The 20,822-nt window shown below is 51.6% G+C and overlaps 3 protein-coding genes across 5 annotated transcripts; all 3 read left to right on the top strand.

Annotated features, from left to right (window-relative positions):
* The first annotated feature begins 463 nt into the window (after window positions 1–463).
* zdbf2 (zinc finger, DBF-type containing 2) lies at window positions 464–6,917 on the top strand. Of its 2 annotated transcripts, none has more exons than XM_030354349.1 (7): window positions 464–1,018; window positions 2,138–2,214; window positions 2,550–2,707; window positions 3,164–4,049; window positions 4,448–5,004; window positions 5,094–5,259; window positions 5,942–6,917. In XM_030354349.1, the coding sequence occupies exons 2-7, from the start codon at window positions 2,140–2,142 to the stop codon at window positions 6,797–6,799; spliced, it is 2,700 nt and encodes an 899-aa protein (XP_030210209.1). In that variant the 5' UTR covers window positions 464–1,018; window positions 2,138–2,139; the 3' UTR covers window positions 6,800–6,917. The 2 variants fall into 2 exon arrangements, with proteins under 2 accessions (XP_030210209.1, XP_030210208.1); XM_030354348.1 differs by having other exon boundaries at window positions 2,135–2,214.
* A 4,224-nt stretch (window positions 6,918–11,141) lies between these two features.
* Window positions 11,142–16,732, top strand: LOC115542568 (chromosome alignment-maintaining phosphoprotein 1-like). 2 transcript variants are annotated; one of them, XM_030354857.1, is made up of 6 exons: window positions 11,142–11,372; window positions 12,041–12,231; window positions 12,402–12,599; window positions 12,770–12,907; window positions 13,627–14,068; window positions 16,272–16,732. In XM_030354857.1, the coding sequence occupies exons 2-6, from the start codon at window positions 12,229–12,231 to the stop codon at window positions 16,574–16,576; spliced, it is 1,086 nt and encodes a 361-aa protein (XP_030210717.1). In that variant the 5' UTR covers window positions 11,142–11,372; window positions 12,041–12,228; the 3' UTR covers window positions 16,577–16,732. The 2 variants fall into 2 exon arrangements, with proteins under 2 accessions (XP_030210717.1, XP_030210718.1); XM_030354858.1 differs by lacking the exons at window positions 11,142–11,372; window positions 12,041–12,231; window positions 12,402–12,599 and having other exon boundaries at window positions 12,772–12,893.
* A 6-nt stretch (window positions 16,733–16,738) lies between these two features.
* lipt1 (lipoyltransferase 1) lies at window positions 16,739–20,399 on the top strand. The gene is made up of 3 exons (XM_030354856.1): window positions 16,739–17,524; window positions 18,043–18,264; window positions 19,925–20,399. Exons 1-3 carry the CDS (start codon window positions 17,017–17,019, stop codon window positions 20,341–20,343), a joined length of 1,149 nt encoding a protein of 382 aa, XP_030210716.1. The 5' UTR covers window positions 16,739–17,016; the 3' UTR covers window positions 20,344–20,399.
* The last annotated feature ends 423 nt before the right edge of the window (window positions 20,400–20,822 follow it).

Below are 20,822 nucleotides of genomic sequence, written 5' to 3'. Positions count from 1 at the left end.
GCCCCATGACCAAAAAAATATTTTTTTTTTACTTTCCGGCCAGTCCCCCCCACAATCGCTCCGGACCCCCTCCCCCACGTCAACAACCTGGCGCAGGGGGGCCCATCAGTACCTATAGTATAGGGGCCCAGGATTTGGTGCTACGGCCCTGATCACAGCACCACCTAGCCGCCTGACACACATACCCAATCGAATACCACACACTTTAGCGTTACCGTATGCACGCAGCTTTCCTCACAAACGCTTGTCTAAACGCGGAATAAATCAAGACGCAAATCTACTGATGCGTCTTCTGTTCAGACCGTCATCATGTAAACGTAGCCTGAAGCTTTCATCCAGAGACCAGGATGAGGTCCTCATGGGCCCAACACGTTCGGTCCTGGGGGGGTCATGTCGGGGGGGGGGGGGGGGTCTGTCTCGTCCTGGGGGGGGGGGGGGGGGGTCGGTCTGGTCCTGGGGGGGGGGGGTCGGTCTGGGGGTGGTCTGCTAACAGCCTCAGGGCTGCAGGCCCTCTGCTCTTCAGACTGGAGCCTGGGCCGTCCTCACATCGGGACCACGGGATGAAGCAAGTCTTTCCACATCAGGTGGGTCCTGACGTCACGTAGGGGGCGGGTCGTTGAGTCAGCTAGGTCCTCACGTCACCTAGAGGCGTGTCGTTGATGTCAGGTGGGTTCTGACGTCATGGGAGGACAGCGGAACATAAACATGATACCGAACGGAGTCGGAACGGAGCCGTGAGAGGAGCCGTGACGCGCTGGTGCTCGTCCTCCGAGCTCTTGGTCCAACGGGTACACCGGTCTGGAGAGCAAGACGGGTTAGGCGGGAGGACGTTGTTGACCCCGGGACGTTCCCGACGGGAGGACTGTGTGGACCTCATGCTCCTCGTCGTCTGTACAGCTGAAACTCCTCGCCCTGTCAGCCAATCACGGCTCAAAGCTTGCGCATGCTCACTGAGGGAACGGCGTGTTACTAAATAAACACAAATTAACACGAAAAAGCTTCAGTCTGATCCGAACGAGTAAGACACACACACACACACACACACGCACACATACTCACTGTTTAAACTTTAGTCGGTGGTCAATAAAGTTGATTGTGATCCCCAAGATCGTTGTCATGAGACCCCTGGTCCAGTCCTATCCTGGTTGCTATCGGTTGCAACACATCCCATAATATGTGTTGAAGAAGAGAGGCCACACCCCTCATGACCTGAGCATGTCTGTTGAAGGCGATAGGCCCGACCTATATCATTACAACTATATCTATATCGACTGTATTGTACATTTACTATATTCTCTATCTATACATTTGTTTTATATCTATCTGTACTATATTCTATGTCTGTATATCCTTTTATGCATTATATTCTATATCTGTACACTATATCCTTTATATATGTAGCCTACTTTATTATATATCTGTATAATATATCCTTTATGTGCGTACTATATTCCTTATCTAGATACTATATCCTTTATATATGTACTATATTATACTATATCATCTATCCTTTATATATGTACTATATACTATATCCTTTATATTTATGTGCTATATTCTATATCTATATACTATATCCTTCATATATGTAGGCCTACTATATTCTATACTATCTACTATATCCTTTATACATGTACTATATTCTATATCTATATACTATATTATTTATGTATATTTCACTTATTCAATACTATATATCGATGTATTTACTTTATCTCACATGATGCAGGGGAAAACTGATATTTGTGATGTGATGACACCTGTCTCTGCTTTTCTCTCTACCTGTCTGTCTGTCTGTCTGTCTGTCATTCTCTCAACCTGTCTGTCCACCTGCCTGTCTTTCTACCTCTCTTCCTGTCTGTCTCTCTACATGTCTGTTGGTCTACATGTCTGTTGCTCTACCTGTCTGTATCTCTACTCTCTCTCTATCTGTCTGTGGGTCTACCTGTCTGTCTGTCTGTCTGTCTACCTGTCTTTCGCTCTACTCTCTCTCAATCTGTCTGTGGGTCTACCTGTCTGTCTGTCTGTCTGTCTGTCTGTCTGTCTGTCTGTCTGTCTGTCTGTCTGTCTGTCTGTCTGTCTGTCTGTGTGTGGGTCTACCTGTCTGTCTGTCTACCTGTCTCTCTTTGTTCAGCAGGTATGGAGGGGCAAGCTGGGACTTCGAGACACGGATACTGTGGCTACTGCAGGCTGGTCTACACTAGACTGGACCAGGTAGTGGTCTACACTTGACCGGACCAGGTAGTGGTCTACTGTACCCTGGACTAGACCGGACCAGGTAGTGGTCTCTACTGCAGGCTGGTCTACACTAGACTGGAGCAGGTAGTGGTCTACACTAGACTGGACCAGGTAGTGGTCTACACTAGACCGGACCAGGTAGTGGTCTACACTAGACTGGAGCAGGTAGTGGTCTACACTAGACTGGACCAGGTAGTGGTCTACACTAGCCCGGACCAGGTAGTGGTCTACTGTACCCTGGACTAGACCGGACCAGGTAGTGGTCTACTGTACCCTGATCGTCTCTCTCTCTCTTCCTGTCTGTCTCTCAGCATGTCTCCAGCTCCCGTCACATGGCCCGGGTGCGTCTGGCCTCCCGAAGCTCCACCCTCAGAGGCTCCGCCCCCAGAGGCTCCACCCTCAGCAGCCTGATGGAGCGTTTCCTGGAGGACGTCCTGCTGCACCACCCGGATCGCTACGCTGGCTCAAGGTACCTCCCCCCTCCCACTCTCTCTCCCCCCTCTTCCCCTCTCTCTCCCCCCTCCCCTCCTCTCTCCGCCCTCCCTCCTCTCCCCCCACCCGCTCTCTCTCCCCCTCCCCTCCTCTCTTTCCCTTCTCTCTCCCCCCTCACCTTCTCTCTCCCCCCTCACCCTCTCTCTCCCCCCTCCCCTCCTCTCTTTCCCTTCCTCTCCCCCCTCACCCTCTCTCTCCCCCCTCACCCTCTCTCTCCCCCCTCCCCTCCTCTCTTTCCCTTCCTCTCCCCCCTCACCCTCTCTCTCCCCCCTCCCCTCCTCTCTTTCCATTCCTCTCCCCCCTCACCCTCTCTCTCCCCCCTCCCCTCCTCTCTTTCCCTTCCTCTCCCCCCTCCCCTCCTCTCTCCCCCCTTCTCTCCCTCCCTCTCTCTCCCCCTCACCTCCCCTGACTCCCCCTCCTTTGTGGGTTTCAGCCCCCCCCATGCGGACCTCCCCCCGTTTCCAGGGCCCGGCGTCTCCCACGGCGACGGCCAGTCGCTAGGGAGGCGGGACCCCCTCTCAGGCCCCCCAGCGGCCCACCACAGCCAATCAGAGAGGCTGCTGTTTGGGGAGGCGGTGCTTGATGGGTCCTTTTCACCAATCACAGAGCACGACACAAGACAGTCACCTGAAGACACGCCCCTCAAACACCCACCTCGGGAAGACACGCCCCTCCCACACCCACCTCGGGAGGACACGCCCCTCCTACACTCACCTGGGGAAGACACGCCCCTCCCACACTCACCTGGGGAAGACACGCCCCTCCCACACCCACCTCGGGAAGACACGCCCGTCCCACACTCACCTGGGGAAGACATGCCCCTCCCACACTCACCTGGGGAAGACACGCCCCTCCAACACTCACCTGGGGAAGACATGCCCCTCCCACACTCACCTGGGGAAGACACGCCCCTCCAACACTCACCTGGGGAAGACATGCCCCTCCAATACTCACTTGTCTCCGCCCCCTTCTCGGTTCACAGGAAGTGCCACAGGAAGACTGAGCGCAGGAGAAAACCTTCCTCCTCCTCTTCCTCATTCTACGCCGCACAGCCTGGCCCCTCCCCCCTACCGGGCCCCTCCCCCCTACCGGGCCCCTCCCCCCTCCTCTCCAAGGGGACTGGCTGTGGTTCCCCCGGCCCCCCCCCCCTCCTCACCAGGGGGTCTGGCTGTAGTTCCCCCGGCCCCCCCCCCCTCCTCACCAGGGGGTCTGGCTGTAGTTCCCCCGGCCTCCTGCAGGGGGGGACGGAGAGCTTCCACTACAGCTCGTCTGGTTCTCAGAGGACGAGTGCGAGCGACTCCTGGGACACACCTGTACAGGTAAGACCAGGTAACATGAGACACACCTGTACAGGTAAGACCAGGTAACATGAGACACAGCTGTACAGGTAAGACCAGGTAACATGAGACACAGCTGTACAGGTAAGACCAGTTAACCAGAGACACACCTGTACAGGTAAGACCAGGTAACATGCCACACACCTGTACAGGTAAGACCAGGTAACATGAGACACACCTGTACATGTAAGACCAGGTAACACAAGACCACCTGTACAGGTAAGACCAGGTAACATGAGCCACACCTTTACAGGTAAGACCAGTTAGGATGAGACACACCTGTACAGGTAAGAGTAGGAAGGATGTGACCAGGTTGACCGCTCGGCGCAGCACTAACCCTAACCCTAACCCTCCTTCATCAGCGTCTTCTGTCTCTTCAGGCGACCTTAGAGAGCAGGGGGCCCTGCCCACCCACCCAGATGGGCCAATCGGAGGCCTGGAAGCTGACCTGTCTGACGGAGAGCCAGGTGAGGCTGGATAACCAGGTGTACGCCCAGCAGCTAGACTCCGCCCTCAGGACCCTCCCGGTGGAGAGGGGGTGGAGCCGACCTCTAGACTCCGCCCTCAGGACCCTCCCGGCGGAGAGGGGGTGGAGCCGACCTCTAGACTCCGCCCTCAGGACCCTCCCAGCAGACAGGGAGTTGAGCCGACCTCTAGACTCCGCCGACAGGACCCTCCCAGCGGACAGGGGGAGGAGCCGACCTTTAGACTGTGCCCTCAGGACCCTCCCAGCAGACGGTGGGCGTGGCCTACAGGTGGGCTACAGGTGTGTCCCCGTTGAGGAGCTGAGGCCCCGCCCCCGCTACATCCCAGAGTCCTTCAGGGGGAAGACGCTGGCCCAGGTGCAGTGGGAGGACCAGGAGAAGGTGGAGGCGCTGGTGCAGCAGTTCAGAGGCTCCGCCTTCCTGTGCTACTTCCAGACGGAAGCCCTGGCCAGGTGAGTTCACCTGAAGGGGCGTCAACCTGTCCCTCTGCTGAGCAGCCAATAGAACGCTAGCTACGGGTTAATGTGCATGATGTCATCAGATATGGTGGGAGGAGCCAGTTCGAGGGGAGGCGTGGCCAGGACAAGGAAGTGGAATCAGAGGATGCTGCCAAGCTCCTCCCCTTATTGGATCACCATGACGATGAGGCCCCCGCATGCACAAGGAGGAGGAGGACGAGGGCGTTCAGAGCGGCGTCAAGATGCCAGGTCACATGATGTCACCTAGAGTCACAGAGCTAGTTATAGTTAGAGGTAGGACACTAGCGTCCTAGTTAGTTAGGTAATGATAGCGGATAGATAGGGATTGGAATGGTTAGCTCTAGTCATAGTGAGTTAGCTTTAGTTATGGTTGGCTCTAGTCATAGTGAGTCAGATTTAGTTAAGGTTGGCTCTAGTCATGGTGCGTTAGCTTGAGTTAAGGTTAGCTCTAGTCATGGTGAGTTAGCTTGAGTTAAGGTTAGCTCTAGCCATGGTGAGTTAGCTTGAGTTAAGGTTAGCTCTAGTCATGGTGAGTTAGCTTTAGTTAAGGTTAGCTCTAGTCATGGTGAGTTAGCTTGAGTTAAGGTTAGCTCTAGTCATGGTGAGTTAGCTTTAGTTAAGGTTAGCTCTAGTCATACTGTGTTAGCTTTAGTTCATGGTTAGCTTTAGTCATAGAGAGTATAGTTTAGTTCTAGTTAGTGTTCCTTGTGGTTAACTTTAGTCATAGTGAGTGAGTTCTAGTTAGTGTTCCTTGTGGTTAACTTTAGTCATAGTGAGTAAGTTCTAGTGAGTGTTCCTTGTGGTAAACTTTAGTCATAGTGAGTTAGTTCTAGTTAGTGCTCCTTGTGGTTAACTTTAGTCATAGTGAGTTAGTACTAGTTAGTGACTGGTTTTACTCCTCTCTCATCAGGTGGTCAAAGTGAGTCATGGAACCCAGACTGCCCCATTGGTCCTCCCATCTGTCTGTCAGCCAGTCCAGCCCCGCCCCCCCTTGCCTCCAGAGGAGCAGCCAGCCAATCAGGAGCGGGCCGAGGGCCCGGAGGAGGAGGGGGGGCGGCTACCCCCCCCCTACTCCGCCCTGCTGGCCCCCCTGCAGCCCGGCGCCCCCCTCCTCCTCCTCCTCGGTCCCCCCGCCCGCCGGGCACCGCCCCCCGGCTCCGTCCCCCAGGCCACGCCCCCCGGCTCCGCCTCCAGCCGCTGCCGGAGGCGGAGCCGGCCGCTGGAGGCGGCGAGGTCGAAGGTCAGGTACCAGCGCCCCCCGCTGCGCTGGTACGACCCGGTCACCCGCCGTGTCCTGGGGTCACGACCCCACACGCCCCGCGGCAACACCGTCGCTAGGCAACTGTTCAGGAGCCTCAGCCCCGACCTCAACGCCCACGGGAAGGGAGGGGGGGCGGGCGGGAGGAGGAGGAGGAGGGGGGGTGGGGAGGAGGGGGGCACCCCCCCTGGGGTCAAAGGTCAGATGTCGTCATCAGACCAGACCCCGACCTTCGGCCGCCTCCCCCTAGGCACGCTCCGAGCGGATCCCCGCGAGCACAGGACGCCCAGGGGGCGTGGCCGCAGGAAAGGGGGGAGGGGTCAGACCCCAGGGAGGGGGAGGGGCCGAAGGCGGGAGATCAGGGATGCTTCGTCCCGCCCCCCCCCCGGGAGGAGAGTCGGGCGGCGGGTTGGAGAACTCAGGAAAGTCCCAGGCTCTGAGGGCCCGCTGGAGGCCTCGGCTCGGAGCCCGAGAGTCCGGAGGAAGACGGGCTGCCCCTGCTGCAGCTAGGGGGCGCTATTTAGACCATATATATATCATATAATGCATAGACTATATATATATCATATAATGTATAGACTATAGATATATATATCATATAATGTATAGACTATAGATATATCATATAATGTATAGACTATGTATATATATCATATAATGTATAGACTATATATACATCATATAATGTATAGACTATATATACATCATATAATGTATAGACTATATATATATATATATATCATAGACTATGTATATATATCATATAATGTATAGACCATATATATATATATATATCATATAATGTTTAGACTATATATATATAATGTATAGACTATTTATATATATCGTATAATGTATAGACCATGTATATATATCATATAATGTATAGACTATATATATCATATAATGTATAGACTATATATATATATCATATAATGTATAGACTATATATATATATCATATAATGTATAGACTATATATCATATAATGTATAAACTATAGATATATATCATATAATGTATAGACTATATATATCATATAATGTATAGACTATATATATCATATAATGTATAGACTATATATATCTATCATATAATGTATAGACTATATATACATCATATAATGTATAGACTATGGATATATATCATATAATGTATAGACTATATATATATATCATATAATGTATAGACTATGTATATATCATATAATGTATAGACTATATATATTTGTTACAGGGCTCTTCTCAAAGCCGTGGAACGCTCCGTCGACTTGCATGGGCCTTCCCAACTTCCGGCTGTGAATTATTTTTTGATAATTCAACTTTGCTAAGCATAAAATGACTGCCGTCAAGGAAAGTGGATTTTTTGACGTCTTCCGTATCACTCCGCAAGTAGTCCGGTAACTTGTCAACGTCTTTGGCAGACTATTTCTCTGCTGATCTACGAATGGTAACAAATAAATTGTAAAAAGACACACCATGTGAAGTTATTTTTTCATTTTGGCTAGTAGGCGTCTAATAAGCGGAATAATGTATAGAACGCTGGTCATTGACGAAAATACGCTTATTTTTGATAATGACCGGCGTTCTATGCATTATCCCTTACATACCATGTAATATATAGAAGTGTATATATATATATATATGTAAGGGATAATGCCCGACGAGGTGTCCATTATTAGGAATTAATGGACGACGTGGAGGCGTTGCCTCCGCGTCGGGGCCGTTGTCCGGCCCCGACGCGCAGCGGAGGGCCGGCGACCCCATAATGAGCACATGCCACTGACTGAAGTGATCTATTGCTTTTATACAACGGCTACTGTTATGGGGAAACGAAAGTCATAGACACACTACATTTAAAAAGAAACCCAAGAATGTCAAAGTAGCCGTTTTATTAAAGAATACAAAAAAGTAGTCCCTCCTGGCTGCCGCTATGCATCGACGGTCACTATGCAACACACTTTAGCGTCCCTCCGAGAGAAGGCTCCGATACAGCGGTTCGCCGGCAATTTATCCTATGGAGCAGTTCACTCGCCGATTTTAGGCTGCAGTGAACGGTGCTATTGCTTTTAACTGTTAAAATTATGGCAAAATGACTCCACACACACACACACTAGTAAAAATACGGTTGTATTCTTTGACACTTTCCACTTCAAGGCGCGGAGTGATACTTTCACAAAATGATTGGTCGTCATAGCAGTTATGTATACGCTCATTATACAACAGTTAGGAACCAATCAGATCGCTGGATTCAGGCCCCCCGTTGTATAATATATTTTATATACAGGTAAAGCCCAGTTCAGACCAAAGATTCACCTTGCAAAGGCTTGCAACGAGACGGTTTTAGAACGTCGCAGGGGCGGTGTGAACGGGTCGTTGCAAGCCGTTGCAAGCCGTTGCAAGCCGTTGCAAGCCGTTGCAAGCCGTTGCAAGCCGTTACAAGGCGTCGCAAGGCGTTGCAAGGAGTCGCCAGAGATTGAACATGTCAAATCGCAAGGTCCAGTTTTAGAACGCGGCGATTTAACTATTCCTCTTCAGCCAATCACAGCACAGAACAACTTGTACGTCACGGCCTTACTCCGTCCCGGTACCGTACTGTCGTATTTTGTTGATGTATTTGCACTTTTAATCTTGCTGAATTCTACGACGAATAATTGTGTCCAAATACAGATATGAGGACGACAAATGACCTGAAAAGATTTGGTTGGGGTTTGTCTCATTTTTCCTGCATTTACAGTGTGGGCGCAGAATTCGACGGTGCGCTAGATTGATTGTGGCATCGTTGATTGCGACCTGCGTTGCTTGTGGACTCTGTGATGATCGCAGACACGAATAATAGTGTCCAAATACAGATATGAGGACGACAAATGACCTGAAAACACTTGGTTGGGGTTTGACTCATTTTCCCCGCATTTACAGTGTGGTCTCAGATTTCGACGGTCTGCCATGAATTGTGACCCATCGGGGATTGCGACCTGCTGCTTGTGGACTCTGTGATGATCGCAGACATGAATAATTGTGTCCAAATACAAATATGAGGACGACAAATGACCTGAAAACATTTGGTTGGAGTTTGACTCATTTTCCCCGCATTTACAGTGTGGTCACAGATTTCGACGGTCTGCAGTCATGAATTGTGACCCATCGGGAATTGCGACCTGCTGCTTGTGGACTCTGTGATGATCGCAGACATGAATAATTGTGTGCACATACAGATATGTACGATGGCTCATTGCATTCACTCAATAATAACATTTTCACCAGGTTATCTCATAATTATGAGATAATTATCTCATAATTATGAGATAGTATCTCGTAATTATGAGATAATTATCTCGTAATTATGAGATAATTATCTCGTAATTATGAGATACTATCTCGTAATTATGAGATAGTAGAGAGTAGTGACGCTTGCACAGAAGCATTCGGCCGACATCTTTCTTTATTCTGGTTGGAAATAGTAACATAGTTACGCCATTAAATGCGTTTATGGAAACATTTTTAGCGAGAAATGTGCATTTTACTTTCATAATGTTCGCTCGGTGAATGTGAAGGATGTTTGGTTTGATAGTTATGACGAAGAGTGAACGCTTCGTTCACTTGCATGGACAGAGTCTCTGGTTGCTAAGCAACCTCAACGTCTTGGCGGACTATTTCTCTGCTGATCAACACTACGAATGCTGGAAACACACCAGACACACCATGTGAATTTATTTAACCCGATTATTGTAATTTATATCCGAGATTATTTAATCTAACCCGATCCAAGCTCTATCATGCACCCAAACACGGCGGCGTTTGGGTTTCCTTCCTGGGACTCCTAAAACCAGCGCAGCCACAGGCGCGTAGCTGCGTACGTAGGACAATTTTTGACACAAAATGGTCAAGCAACATTTTAGCTGCCTGACATACGCACGTACATCTATATCACGAAAGCAACCCTCAGCAAGCCTGGGACTAGTGCAACTGCACGGTTGCCAGGTGAGACTGATGATGTCCAGCCCAAAAATGCTCAAAATCCACCTGGAAGCACCCAATCCCGCCCAATTTTAACTAAATTCTTTTGCTTCCTATGGCCAGAAATCTGCAGAAAAACCCACCCAAATACCCTTTTTACCCATTTTTACCCGCAGACGGCCATCCTAAGCAGCTCAATTGGGTGGGAAACCGCCCAATCTGGCAACACTACTGATGGTCAGAACACCAGTTATCTCATAATTATGAGATAGTATCTCATAATTACGAGATAATTATCTCATAATTATGAGATACTATCTCATAATTATCTCATAATTATGAGATAACCTGGTGAAATTTTTATTATTGAGTGAATGCAATGAGCCATCAAATTACGTAGATATGAGGACGACAAATTACCGGAAAATGCAATGTATCCAACAACGGGTAATCTAAACTAACTGTAAGCTCCAGCTATTTACTCCAATGCAGATGTAGTGGAGAATGACAAGACATAGTAACTCTAGCCTACTCTCAAGTAAAATAAAAAAAAAAACTAATTGCAAACCTAACTAATCTAACCTAACCTACGCAAATAATGCTGTTGCGGCTCTCAGCATGTGCCAGAGCGTTCACAGTTACTATGGAAACCACCTAGCGTCGCAGCCCGTTGCAGCGCGTTGCAGCCAGTGTGAACTGCCCAGTTTTAGAACGTCGCAGCCCGTCTCGTTGCAAGGCGTTGCAAGGCGTTGCAAGGAGTTGCGAGTTGCAAGGCGTTGCAAGGTGAATCTTTGGTCTGAACTGGGCTTAAGTATTAACTATGAGGGCCGTCGGAGAGGAGCGGGACCGGCCCAGCAGGGGGCGCTGTGGGGGCCCCGAGCACAGCGGAGCGGCGAAGAAGAGCAGCGCAGTGGAGCGGCGAAGAAGAGCAGCACAGCGGAGCGGCGAAGAAGAGCAGCACAGCGGAGCGGAGGAGAAGAGCAGCACAGGGAGCCGAGAAGAAGAGCAGCACAGCGGAGCGCAGGAGAAGAGTAGCCCGGGTCCAGTGACAGCGGGTCCAGAGACCGACAGCGGGTCCAGCGACCGACAGCGGGTCCAACAGACCGCAGACCGGAGGAGCATCACCAGGTGAGGACGTCCACAGCCCGTGAGGGGTTAGCTGTTGTTACAGTGTTTCAGTTACAGAAGATGCTGATTGTTATTAATATTTTCAACTAACCAATAGCCATGCATTTTAAAAATGTCAATGAACTATGATCCCTGAATAACAGTAACATCTATTGCATAGTTGATTTGCATACATAGTTTACTACACTTTCCATTGTACAGTTACCCCTGTAACCCATACATTGACTCATTTTATAATGTAATCAAATGCTCATAACCTAAGGAGAAAATGATTTTGCTGGCTTCATATCCTAATAGCTGAACCTGTTATACGTTGTTATGTTATAGACAAAATGTTATGATATTATGCACAAATTTGTTGCATTATTGACCGGGGTTTCCACATTATAGCTATGGGTTTAATTACAATTGTTATTACATATTGGGTCGTTGTTATACTCTGGCCTCTTACAAGCCTGTTGCATTGACTACATGTACAATACTATTCCGGTTCTTTACTTGGCCTACATTGTGTTTGACCAGTGCCTCTCTCTCTCACACATGTGGGACATCACCCTCCGTCCTCCTCCATCACTCTCCATCACCCTCCTCCTCCTCCTCCTACTCCTCCTCCTCCTCCACACACCATCTTTCTTTTTGATTCTAACTTTTACACATTGTTGATCTAGCCACCATCTCTGCGGCCACACACAGAGCGGGCTGGAGCCGCCCTCCTGGCCTCCTGCCGCCCTCCTGGCCTCCTGCCTCCTGCCGCCCCCCTGGCCTCCTGCCTCCTGCCGCCCTCCTGGCCTCCTGCCTCCTGCCGCCCCCCTGGCCTCCTGCCGCCCTGCTGGCCTCCTGCCGCCCTGCCACCAACATGGTAAATAGGATTTTCTCCTTTCATAAACAATTGTGCAAATCTCCTTCCTATGACAAAAACATAGGAAGGAGCACATTTGTGATAATGATGTTCCACTATCATTATCACAAAAGAACACACTCGCATCACATATCAAAGTAATAATAACAGCAACAATGTGTTCTGCACAGGGCAGGAAACAACCACCTGTGAAGAGCTGCCAAAAGTGTGGACGCCCTCTAAAGGGGCACAAGCTGCCCATAGGACCGAGCTGCGGCCTGGAGCCTGACCCACATAACCTAGAAAGAAACACAGAAGCCAAGTTTAGAAGAAGGCTCGCTTTGGACCACAGGAGAAGGCAGAGGCCCCAGCACCGAGACGCTTCTATGGTGGGACACACACACACACACACACACACACACACACACACACACACACACACACACACACACACACACACACACACACACACACACACACACACACACACACACACACACACACCATGTCAGGGAGATCTGCCAAATACAATAATGGTAACACTTTTTTTCATGCCCAGGACAAGAACCAACTACCTGTAAAGAGCTGCCTAAAGTGTGGACGCCCCCGAAAGGGTCACAAGCTGCCAATAGGACCCGGCTGCACCCTGGAGTTAGACCCACACCTCCTTCAAAAAAACAAAGGCACGAGCAGCATTGTGGGTGACCCCGGCCTCCCCTCACACAGCCTCTTAAGTCTCCTGCCGTCTGGGGGTGCATGTCAGCCAGACAACCACACGTTAACTTTGCTGCAGTCTTTGGAGGTGCTCGAGGTTCATTACGACGTGCACCTCCAGACTGCTGAAGCGTTTTTATTCATGTGCCATAAAATAACTGAAGTGTCACTACAGTATCACAGCTGTGATACACATGACCCTGTGAGCATTGAGTGAGCATCAAGTGTTTCTGGAGCTGCAGTGTAAACAAGTGTTTCTGGAGCTGCAGTGTAAACAAGTGTTTCTGGAGCTGCAGTGTAAACAAGTGTTTCTGGAGCTGAGCTGCAGTGTAAACAAGTGTTTCTGGAGCTGCAGTGTAAACAAGTGTTTCTGGAGCTGCAGTGTAAACGAGTGTTTCTGGAGCTGAGCTGCAGTGTAAACGAGTGTTTCTGGAGCTGCAGTGTAGACGAGTGTTTCTGGAGCTGCAGTGTAGACGAGTGTTTCTGGAGCTGAGCTGCGGTGTAAACGAGTGTTTCTGGAGCTGCAGTGTTTCTGGAGCTGCAGTGTAGACAAGTGTTTCTGAAGCTGCAGTGTTTCTGGAGCTGAGCTGCAGTGTAAACGAGTGTTTCTGGAGCTGCAGTGTAGACAAGTGTTTCTGGAGCTGAGCTGCAGTGTAGACGAGTGTTTCTGGAGCTGCAGTGTAAACGAGTCCTGTGTTTCAGAGTTCCGTAACCATGGCTACCGTGCGAGGTGAGGAAAGGGGCGGAGCCTGGCTGCTCCCGGGCCTCCAGTGCTCGGTGTGCGCCCAGCCGTGCTCTAGCCACGCCCTGCTGCTGGCACACACGGCCGCCGCACATCCAATCAGGCTCGATCGCACGGCGGTGGGTCGGCTCGGCAACGTCATAGCCTATCAGGAGACGGCGAGGCTGTTCCACTGCTCCGACTGCTTCTTCACCTGCAGAGACTTCTCCAGGCTGTTCACCCACCTCCTCACCACGCACTGCAGCCGGGAGGAGGAGGAGGAGGAGCAGGAGGAGCAGCAGGGCGGACCCCCAGAGCAGCAGGGCGGACCACCAGAGGAGCAGGGCGGGCCCCCAGACGTCATCAGCTACTCACAGAGCCGCTACGTCTGCGCGCTCTGTGGCTGGAGGACCAAGCTGAGAGGTGAGCCCCTCCCCCACCTGGGGGCGGAGCTACAGACGGGGCGGGGCTACACCTGGGTTGAACTGTAGATCTACCTGTAGTGTTCACCTGTAGTTTGATTCCATCAAAGCCGCTAACGAAAGCGGCACGGAAGTTGGCGATAGTTCTAGCCCGGTTAGAACTATCGCCAACTTCCACTTGAGGCTAAAGCCGTTCCATCAACGCAGTTCAGCCGCACCTCGCTCAGGTTAGTTCAAGCCAGGCTTACGTTATCGTGGATTAAGCTCGCTCACGAGATATGTAACCAGCCCAGAACCGTGAATGTCGAATCATGGATCAAATGTCCGAAAAGGACCGAGCGGGATCTACTCCAGCGGGGAACAGAAGCTGCTTGTGGAGGTCTATGAGGAGTACAATTATATAATAACTCAAAGAGGAACAGAAGCTGCTTGTGGAGGTCTATGAGGAGTAGAATTATATAATAACTCAAAGAGGAAACACCGTAACCATTGATAAAAACAGGGAGGTCGGCTGGCATGAAATGGCCCATCTTTTGAAGGAATAAATAGTATTAGGGTGGGTAACATATTTAGATTTGTAATCAGGGAGATGGTCTCTAGGTAACGTGTCGGACTTGCACTCGGCTCGGCGGGTTCGATCCCCACCTAATTAGTCATTTAGGAGAGATTACTGGAGAAATCAAAAAACTTTTCATGCAGTTTATTTACCCTTTGAATATTCTAAATTGACTGACCATAGTATTATAGTATCTAATAGTATTTATCTCAACAGAAGTGGTCTTGGCTGCCTGCCGAGAAACTCACCTGAATGGAATTCATGTGGCTGCCAATTTCCCATGCAGCAGTGTCTTCATTTCACTATCAGTAAAGTTAATATTAACATTAACCCTACCATGGGGTTTTGCATGTTATATTTGGGTTCTAGGGATATTGTAAGACCTATTTATTACATGAAAAGTCAATTGTTAGGCCTAATTTCTCTGATATAAAGGGAATTACAAAAATAAGACAACGGCAAAAATTCAATGACGCACTCAGGATGCGAACTCGGGTCGCCCGTACTCCAGGCTAATAATGCTAGACCACTCACCCGAATGCTGGTTCCCCAATTTGATAGAATACATATATTTGTCCAAAAATGTGCTGAGAAAATATCCCGGATTACAATAGATAGGAATTCATTTAATTATTTCATTTGCATCATTTAATCTTAGACCCTTAGTGAAAATATAGGCAGTTTGTACTTGATATATGTATATTTATTACAAAATCGTGAGGACTAGGCTTGGTGGAACCTTCTGATGGTACACTTGTTTCCGACAGATGGACTTCTCTGAAACACCGCTCAAGTAAGCCTGACAGTTAGCCTGGTACCGACCAGGTTAGTTTGGTCGGATAAATTGCCATGGTTACTTAGCGGAGATTACCTTAAAGGGGACCTATTATGCTTTTTCGACTTTTATGACCTATAAACGTTGTTTATAGGTAATAATGATTGATAGTCATGTTTAACCATACAAAGTGTCAAATAATGACGTACATGCATTTCAACGTATTCCCTGCTGCTGACAGTCTGGGGTGGCTGTGCAGAGCGCTAAACACTTGGGACAACGTTTGCGATTCACTTGTTCACATTTCCGGGAAATCATCTACGTAGACGTACTCCTGCCACGCCCCCATATGCCTGGTCAAATCCGCCCGCGCGCGTGCTTCAAGGAAGGTAACCAATCACAACGGAGTTGGGCTGGCAGGAGGGGGGCGAGGGGGCGGAGAAGGACGGAACGGAGCGTTGACAGAAGGCTGAAAGCACCCAGATGAGAGGAAGAGTTTCCCGAAAATCGACATCGTTTTTTGTGTATGGTTAAACATGACTATCAATCATTATAACAACGTTTATAGTTTATAAAAGTCGAAAAGCATAATAGTTCCCCTTTAAGTCACGTTGATGGAACAGAACTCTAGCTTAAAGTAGCGAGGCTAAGCGAAATAAGCCCAACTTTGCCTTTAGCTTGGTTGATGGAGTACCCCTCTGGTCCTGATGTGTGTGTGTGTGTGTGTGTCTGTCTGTCTGTCTGTCTGTCTGTCTGTCTGTCTGTCTGTCTGTCTGTCTGTCTGTGTGTCTGTGTGTGTGTGTGTGTGTGTGTGTGTGTGTGTGTGTGTGTGTGTGTGTGTGTGTGTGTGTGTGTGTGTGTGTCCCTCCCCAGGCCTGGCCCTCAGTCACGTGGTGACGGTTCACCGGCTGGAGGGCCGGTTCTCCTGCAGCCGCTGCCCCTCCAGCTTCCTGCTGCCGGCCCAACTGAGCCAGCACCTCAGCCTCCAGCACCGGCCGGCCCGCTACGGCTGCCCCTACTGCCCCTTCACCGCCCACGGCCTGGGGGCCTTCAGGAGGCACTGCCAGCGCTGCAGGGGAGGGGCGGGAGGAGGAGGGGGAACAGGGAGGAGGAGGAGCAGCAGAACGGTGTTGAGGAAGGAGAGGAGCAGGACGAGTAGGGTTCCATTGAAGCGCTAGCTAGGCTTAGGGTTAGGGTTAACCCTAGCTGGGGTTGGGGGTTAGCTAGGGTTAGGGTTAGCCCTAGCTACCCTCCTGCTGGCTAGGTGGTTTATGAGTGATTTCTGATCTTTTTTATATTTTGCTTAACTAATAAAATGAAAACGGTCCCATGCGTATGGTGAATGTAAATGCGTTACTTCCGCCCCCTGGTGTCTGGAGGCTCACATGCAGCCTGATACAGACCCGTCGTCTCCCGGCCTCATCAGTCCTCCGCCGGCAGGGGGCAGCACATCCGTGTGGCCCCATACCCGCAGAGGCCTGCGAAGTAGAATGACCCTCCCCATGGAAGACCTCTGAACTTGTACCCTGTCGTCTGTGACCCTTACCCCTTATCAGTGAGCCCTATCCTTATCAATGGGCCGTGCTTTGATCACTGAGTTGTGATCGCCGAGGCCGCCATGGTGCTGCGGTCTCTGTGTGTCCTGCGGGCCCAGGCCGCCGCCTCACTAAGCGGCCTGCCTGCCGCGCTTCTCCCCGGCGGCTCGGGGCTCGACCTCCCCGGCTCGGGGCTCGTCCTCCGGTCGCTGTCCACGGACGTCTTCCAGAACCTGGCCCTGGAGGACTGGATACACGACAACGTGGACCTCCACAGCCGCAGCATCCTGCTGCTGTGGAGGAACTCGGCCGCGGTGGTGGTGGGTCGGCACCAGAACCCATGGCAGGAGTGCGACCTGCGGCTGATGAGGCGCAGCGGGGTGCCCGTGGCCCGGCGGCGCAGCGGCGGCGGAACGGTGTTCCACGACCCGGGGAACCTCAACCTAACGTTCTTCAGCTCCAGGAAGAACTACGACCGTGCCCGGAACCTGCGCGTGGTCACCGGGGCGCTGAGGGCGCTGCGGCCCGGGATCGACGTCCGGGCGACGGACCGCTTCGATATCCTACTTGACGGTCACTACAAGATATCAGGTGGGCAGAGGGCTTCGTGCGGACACGTTTTATTCATTCAGATTATTGATCCATACGTTATTGATCGATATGTTATGGAGCTATATGATATTGATATTGATCTATATGCTATTGATCTGTACGTTGTGTATGTTGTTGATACCTTTTTGATTTGTATAAGAATGGGATCAGGGATGGGAGCGATATTATTGTTGTGTTGATGTGTTGCGGATGGTTGTTGTTGTGATGTTGATGTGTTGTTGCTGATGTGATGTTTTGTTGTTGATGTGTTTTTGCATTGCTGATCTTTGTTGACGGGTTATTGACAGTTTATTGATGTGTTGACAGTTTATTGATGGGTTGCTGTCTTGTTCTTGACGTGTTGACGGGTTGTTGACAGTTTATTGATGTGTTGTTGACGGGTTGTTGACAGTTTATTGATGAGTTGCTCTCTTGTTGCTGTGTTGTTGACGTGTTGACGGGTTGTTGACAGTTTATTGATGTGTTGTTGGTTGTTGACGTGTTGTTGTTGGTACCAGGCACGGCGGCTAAGCTGGGCCGCACCGCCGCCTACCACCACTGCACCCTGTTGTGCTCCGCCGACCGCCCGCTGCTGGCCTCTCTGCTCCGCCCCACCTGCCACGGTATCCATAGCAACGCCACGGCCAGCCTCCCCGCCCCCGTTCAGAACCTGATGGACCACGACCCCTCCCTGACCCCCGAGAGCATCACCCGCCAGCTGGCCCAGCAGTACCTAGCAGGTACATGTCTCACTCTCTCCCACCTGTCTCGCTGACCGAGCAGTACCTAGCAGGTACATGTCTCACCCTCTCCCACCTGTCTCACTGACCGAGCAGTACCTAGCAGGTACATGTCTCACTCTCTCTCACCTGTCTCACTGACCGAGCAGTACCTAGCAGGTACATGTCTCACTCTCTCCCACCTGTCTCACTGACTCCCTTCTCCTTGCATCACCGTATGAGCCTCTTGTTCCCTCCCCTCGTTAACACCTCGTTAACCTCCCAGCGTTAACCCCTGTCCCCCCTGGTTAACCCCTGTCCCCCCTGGTTAACCCCTGTCCCCCCTGGTTAACCCCTGTCCCCCCTGGTTAAACCCTGTCCCCCCTGGTTAACCCCCGTCCCCCCTGGTTAAACCCTGTCCCCCTAGTTAACCCCTGTCCCCCCTGGTTAAACCCTGTCCCCCCTGGTTAACCCCTGACCCCCCTGGTTAAACCCTGTCCCCCCTGGTTAACCCCTGTCCCCCCTGGTTAACCCCTGACCCCCCTGGTTAAACCCTGTCCCCCCTGGTTAACCCCTGTCCCCCCTGGTTAAACCCTGTCCCCCTAGTTAACCCCTGTCCCCCCTGGTTAACCCCTGTCCCCCCTGGTTAACCCCTGTCCCCCCTGGTTAACCCCTGTCCCCCCTGGTTAAACCCTGTCCCCCCTAGTTAACCCCTGACCCCCCTGATTAACCCCTGTCCCCCTAGTTAACCCCTGACCCCCCTGGTTAACCGCTGACCCCCCTGGTTAACCCTTGTCCCCCCTGGTTAACCCCTGTCCCCCCTGGTTAAACCCTGTCCCCCCTGGTTAACCCCTGTCCCCCCTGGTTAAACCCTGTCCCCCCTGGTTAAACCCTGCCCCCCCTGGTTAACCCCTGTCCCCCCTGGTTAAACCCTGTCCCCCCTGGTTAACCCCTGTCCCCCCTGGTCAACCCCTGTCCCCCCTGGTTAACCCCTGTCCCCCCTGGTTAAACCCTGTCCCCCCTGGTTAACCCCTGTCCCCCCTGGTTAACCCCTGACCCCCCTGGTTAACCCCTGACCCCCCTGGTCAACCCCTGTCCCCCCTGGTTAACCCCTGACCCCCCTGGTTAACCCCTGACCCCCCTGGTTAACCCCTGTCCCCCCTGGTTAAACCCTGTCCCCCCTGGTTAACCCCTGTCCCCCCTGGTTAACCCCTGTCCCCCCTGGTTAACACCTGACCCCCCTGGTTAACCCCTGACCCCCCTGGTTAACCCCTCCCCCCTGGTTAACCCTGGTTAACCCCTGTCCCCCTGGTTAACCCCTGACCCCCCTGGTTAACCCCTGTCCCCCCTGGTTAACCCTGGTTAACCCCTGCCCCCCCTGGTTAAACCCTGGTTAACCCCTGTCCCCCCTGGTTAACCCTGGTTAACCCCTGTCCCCCCTGGTTAACCCCTGTCCCCCCTGTCCTCCCTGGTTAACCCTGGTTAACCCCTGTCCCCCCTGGTTAACCCCTGTCCCCCCCTGGTTAACCCCTGTCCCCCCTGTCCTCCCTGGTTAACCCTGGTTAACCCCTGTCCCCCCTGGTTAACCCCTGTCCCCCCTGTCCCCCCCTGGTTAACCCCTGTCCCCCCTGGTTAACCCCTGTCCCCCCCTGGTTAACCATGGTTACCCCCTGTCCCCCAGAGTTCGGCTCGGGGGGGCTCCCCGTGGTCCCGGTGCAGCCCTCTGACCCGGCCTTCGGGGGGATCGACCGTGCGGCGGCGGCGCTGCGCGGCTGGGACTGGACGCACGGCCGGACGCCGCGCTTCAGCGTGGACACGGCCCTGGAGCTGGCGGACGGCGCGGCGGCGGCCACGGCCTCGGTGCACCTGGAGGTGAAGGCGGGCCGGGTGGAGGCGTGCCGGCTGGCCGTGGCCCCGGAGTGGCTCCCCGGGGGCCCCCCCGCCCGCCTGGCCGCCCGGCTGCTGGGGGCCCGCTTCTGCCCCTCGGAGGCGGCTGCCGTGGCGGAGGCCTTCCTGAGGGCCGAGGGGGGCGGGGCCACGGGGGCCCGTCTGGGGGCCCGCCTGGGGGACCTCTGTGACAAGATGGTGGCTCTGATGTGATTCCGTAAAGTTATGTTTTTATATGATGTAAAGAAAATAAAGATTAGTAACAAGTCCTTTGATTGTGTGTTCCTTGTGTTTGGATGTATGTGTGTTTGGGATGGCGTATGTGTGTATGTATATGTGTGTATGTATATGTATATATGTGTATGTATATATGTGTATGTATATATGTGTGAACCTCCTAAGATGGTGCAATTTGATTGGTTCGCTACCTCGGGATATTGGGCAGTATCCCGTGGTTGAGATTTCAATCTTAGGATATTGTTTTCATCGCAAAATGTCCCGCTTAGCGCTCGTGACGGTCGTCTCGTCATGCTAACAAAACAAATAAACCGCTCATGAAAACAAATAAACTCTTGCAAAAAATTTGATCTTGTTTACTTTTGGAGTGTTCATGTGTAGTATACACTAAAACAATTGTTCTCTTGTTAATTATGTACATTTATGTTCTTGGTAAATTCAGTAACGCAAACGTA

Source organism: Gadus morhua, chromosome 4 (assembly GCF_902167405.1).
Source record: "Gadus morhua chromosome 4, gadMor3.0, whole genome shotgun sequence".
In the NCBI taxonomy this organism is placed as follows: domain Eukaryota; kingdom Metazoa; phylum Chordata; class Actinopteri; order Gadiformes; family Gadidae; genus Gadus; species Gadus morhua.
The sequence above is the reverse complement of the archived record's forward strand: the minus strand, read 5'-3'. Positions and strand labels throughout refer to the sequence as shown.

Bases quoted from the DNA above. Each gene is read 5' to 3' on its own strand.
- zdbf2 (XM_030354349.1), top strand. From the start codon at position 2,140: ATGGAGGGGCAAGCTGGGACTTCGAGACACGGATACTGTGGCTACTGC. The intron at 4,050-4,447 runs GTAAGACCAGGT...CTGTCTCTTCAG, and splicing joins CCTGGGACACACCTGTACAG to GCGACCTTAGAGAGCAGGGG. The intron at 5,260-5,941 runs GTCACATGATGT...CTCTCTCATCAG, and splicing joins GAGCGGCGTCAAGATGCCAG to GTGGTCAAAGTGAGTCATGG.
- LOC115542568 (XM_030354857.1), top strand. The intron at 12,908-13,626 runs GTGGGTGACCCC...CCTGTGTTTCAG, and splicing joins ACAAAGGCACGAGCAGCATT to AGTTCCGTAACCATGGCTAC. The intron at 14,069-16,271 runs GTGAGCCCCTCC...GTCCCTCCCCAG, and splicing joins CTGGAGGACCAAGCTGAGAG to GCCTGGCCCTCAGTCACGTG.
- lipt1 (XM_030354856.1), top strand. From the start codon at position 17,017: ATGGTGCTGCGGTCTCTGTGTGTCCTGCGGGCCCAGGCCGCCGCCTCA. The intron at 17,525-18,042 runs GTGGGCAGAGGG...TGTTGGTACCAG, and splicing joins CGGTCACTACAAGATATCAG to GCACGGCGGCTAAGCTGGGC. The intron at 18,265-19,924 runs GTACATGTCTCA...CCTGTCCCCCAG, and splicing joins GGCCCAGCAGTACCTAGCAG to AGTTCGGCTCGGGGGGGCTC.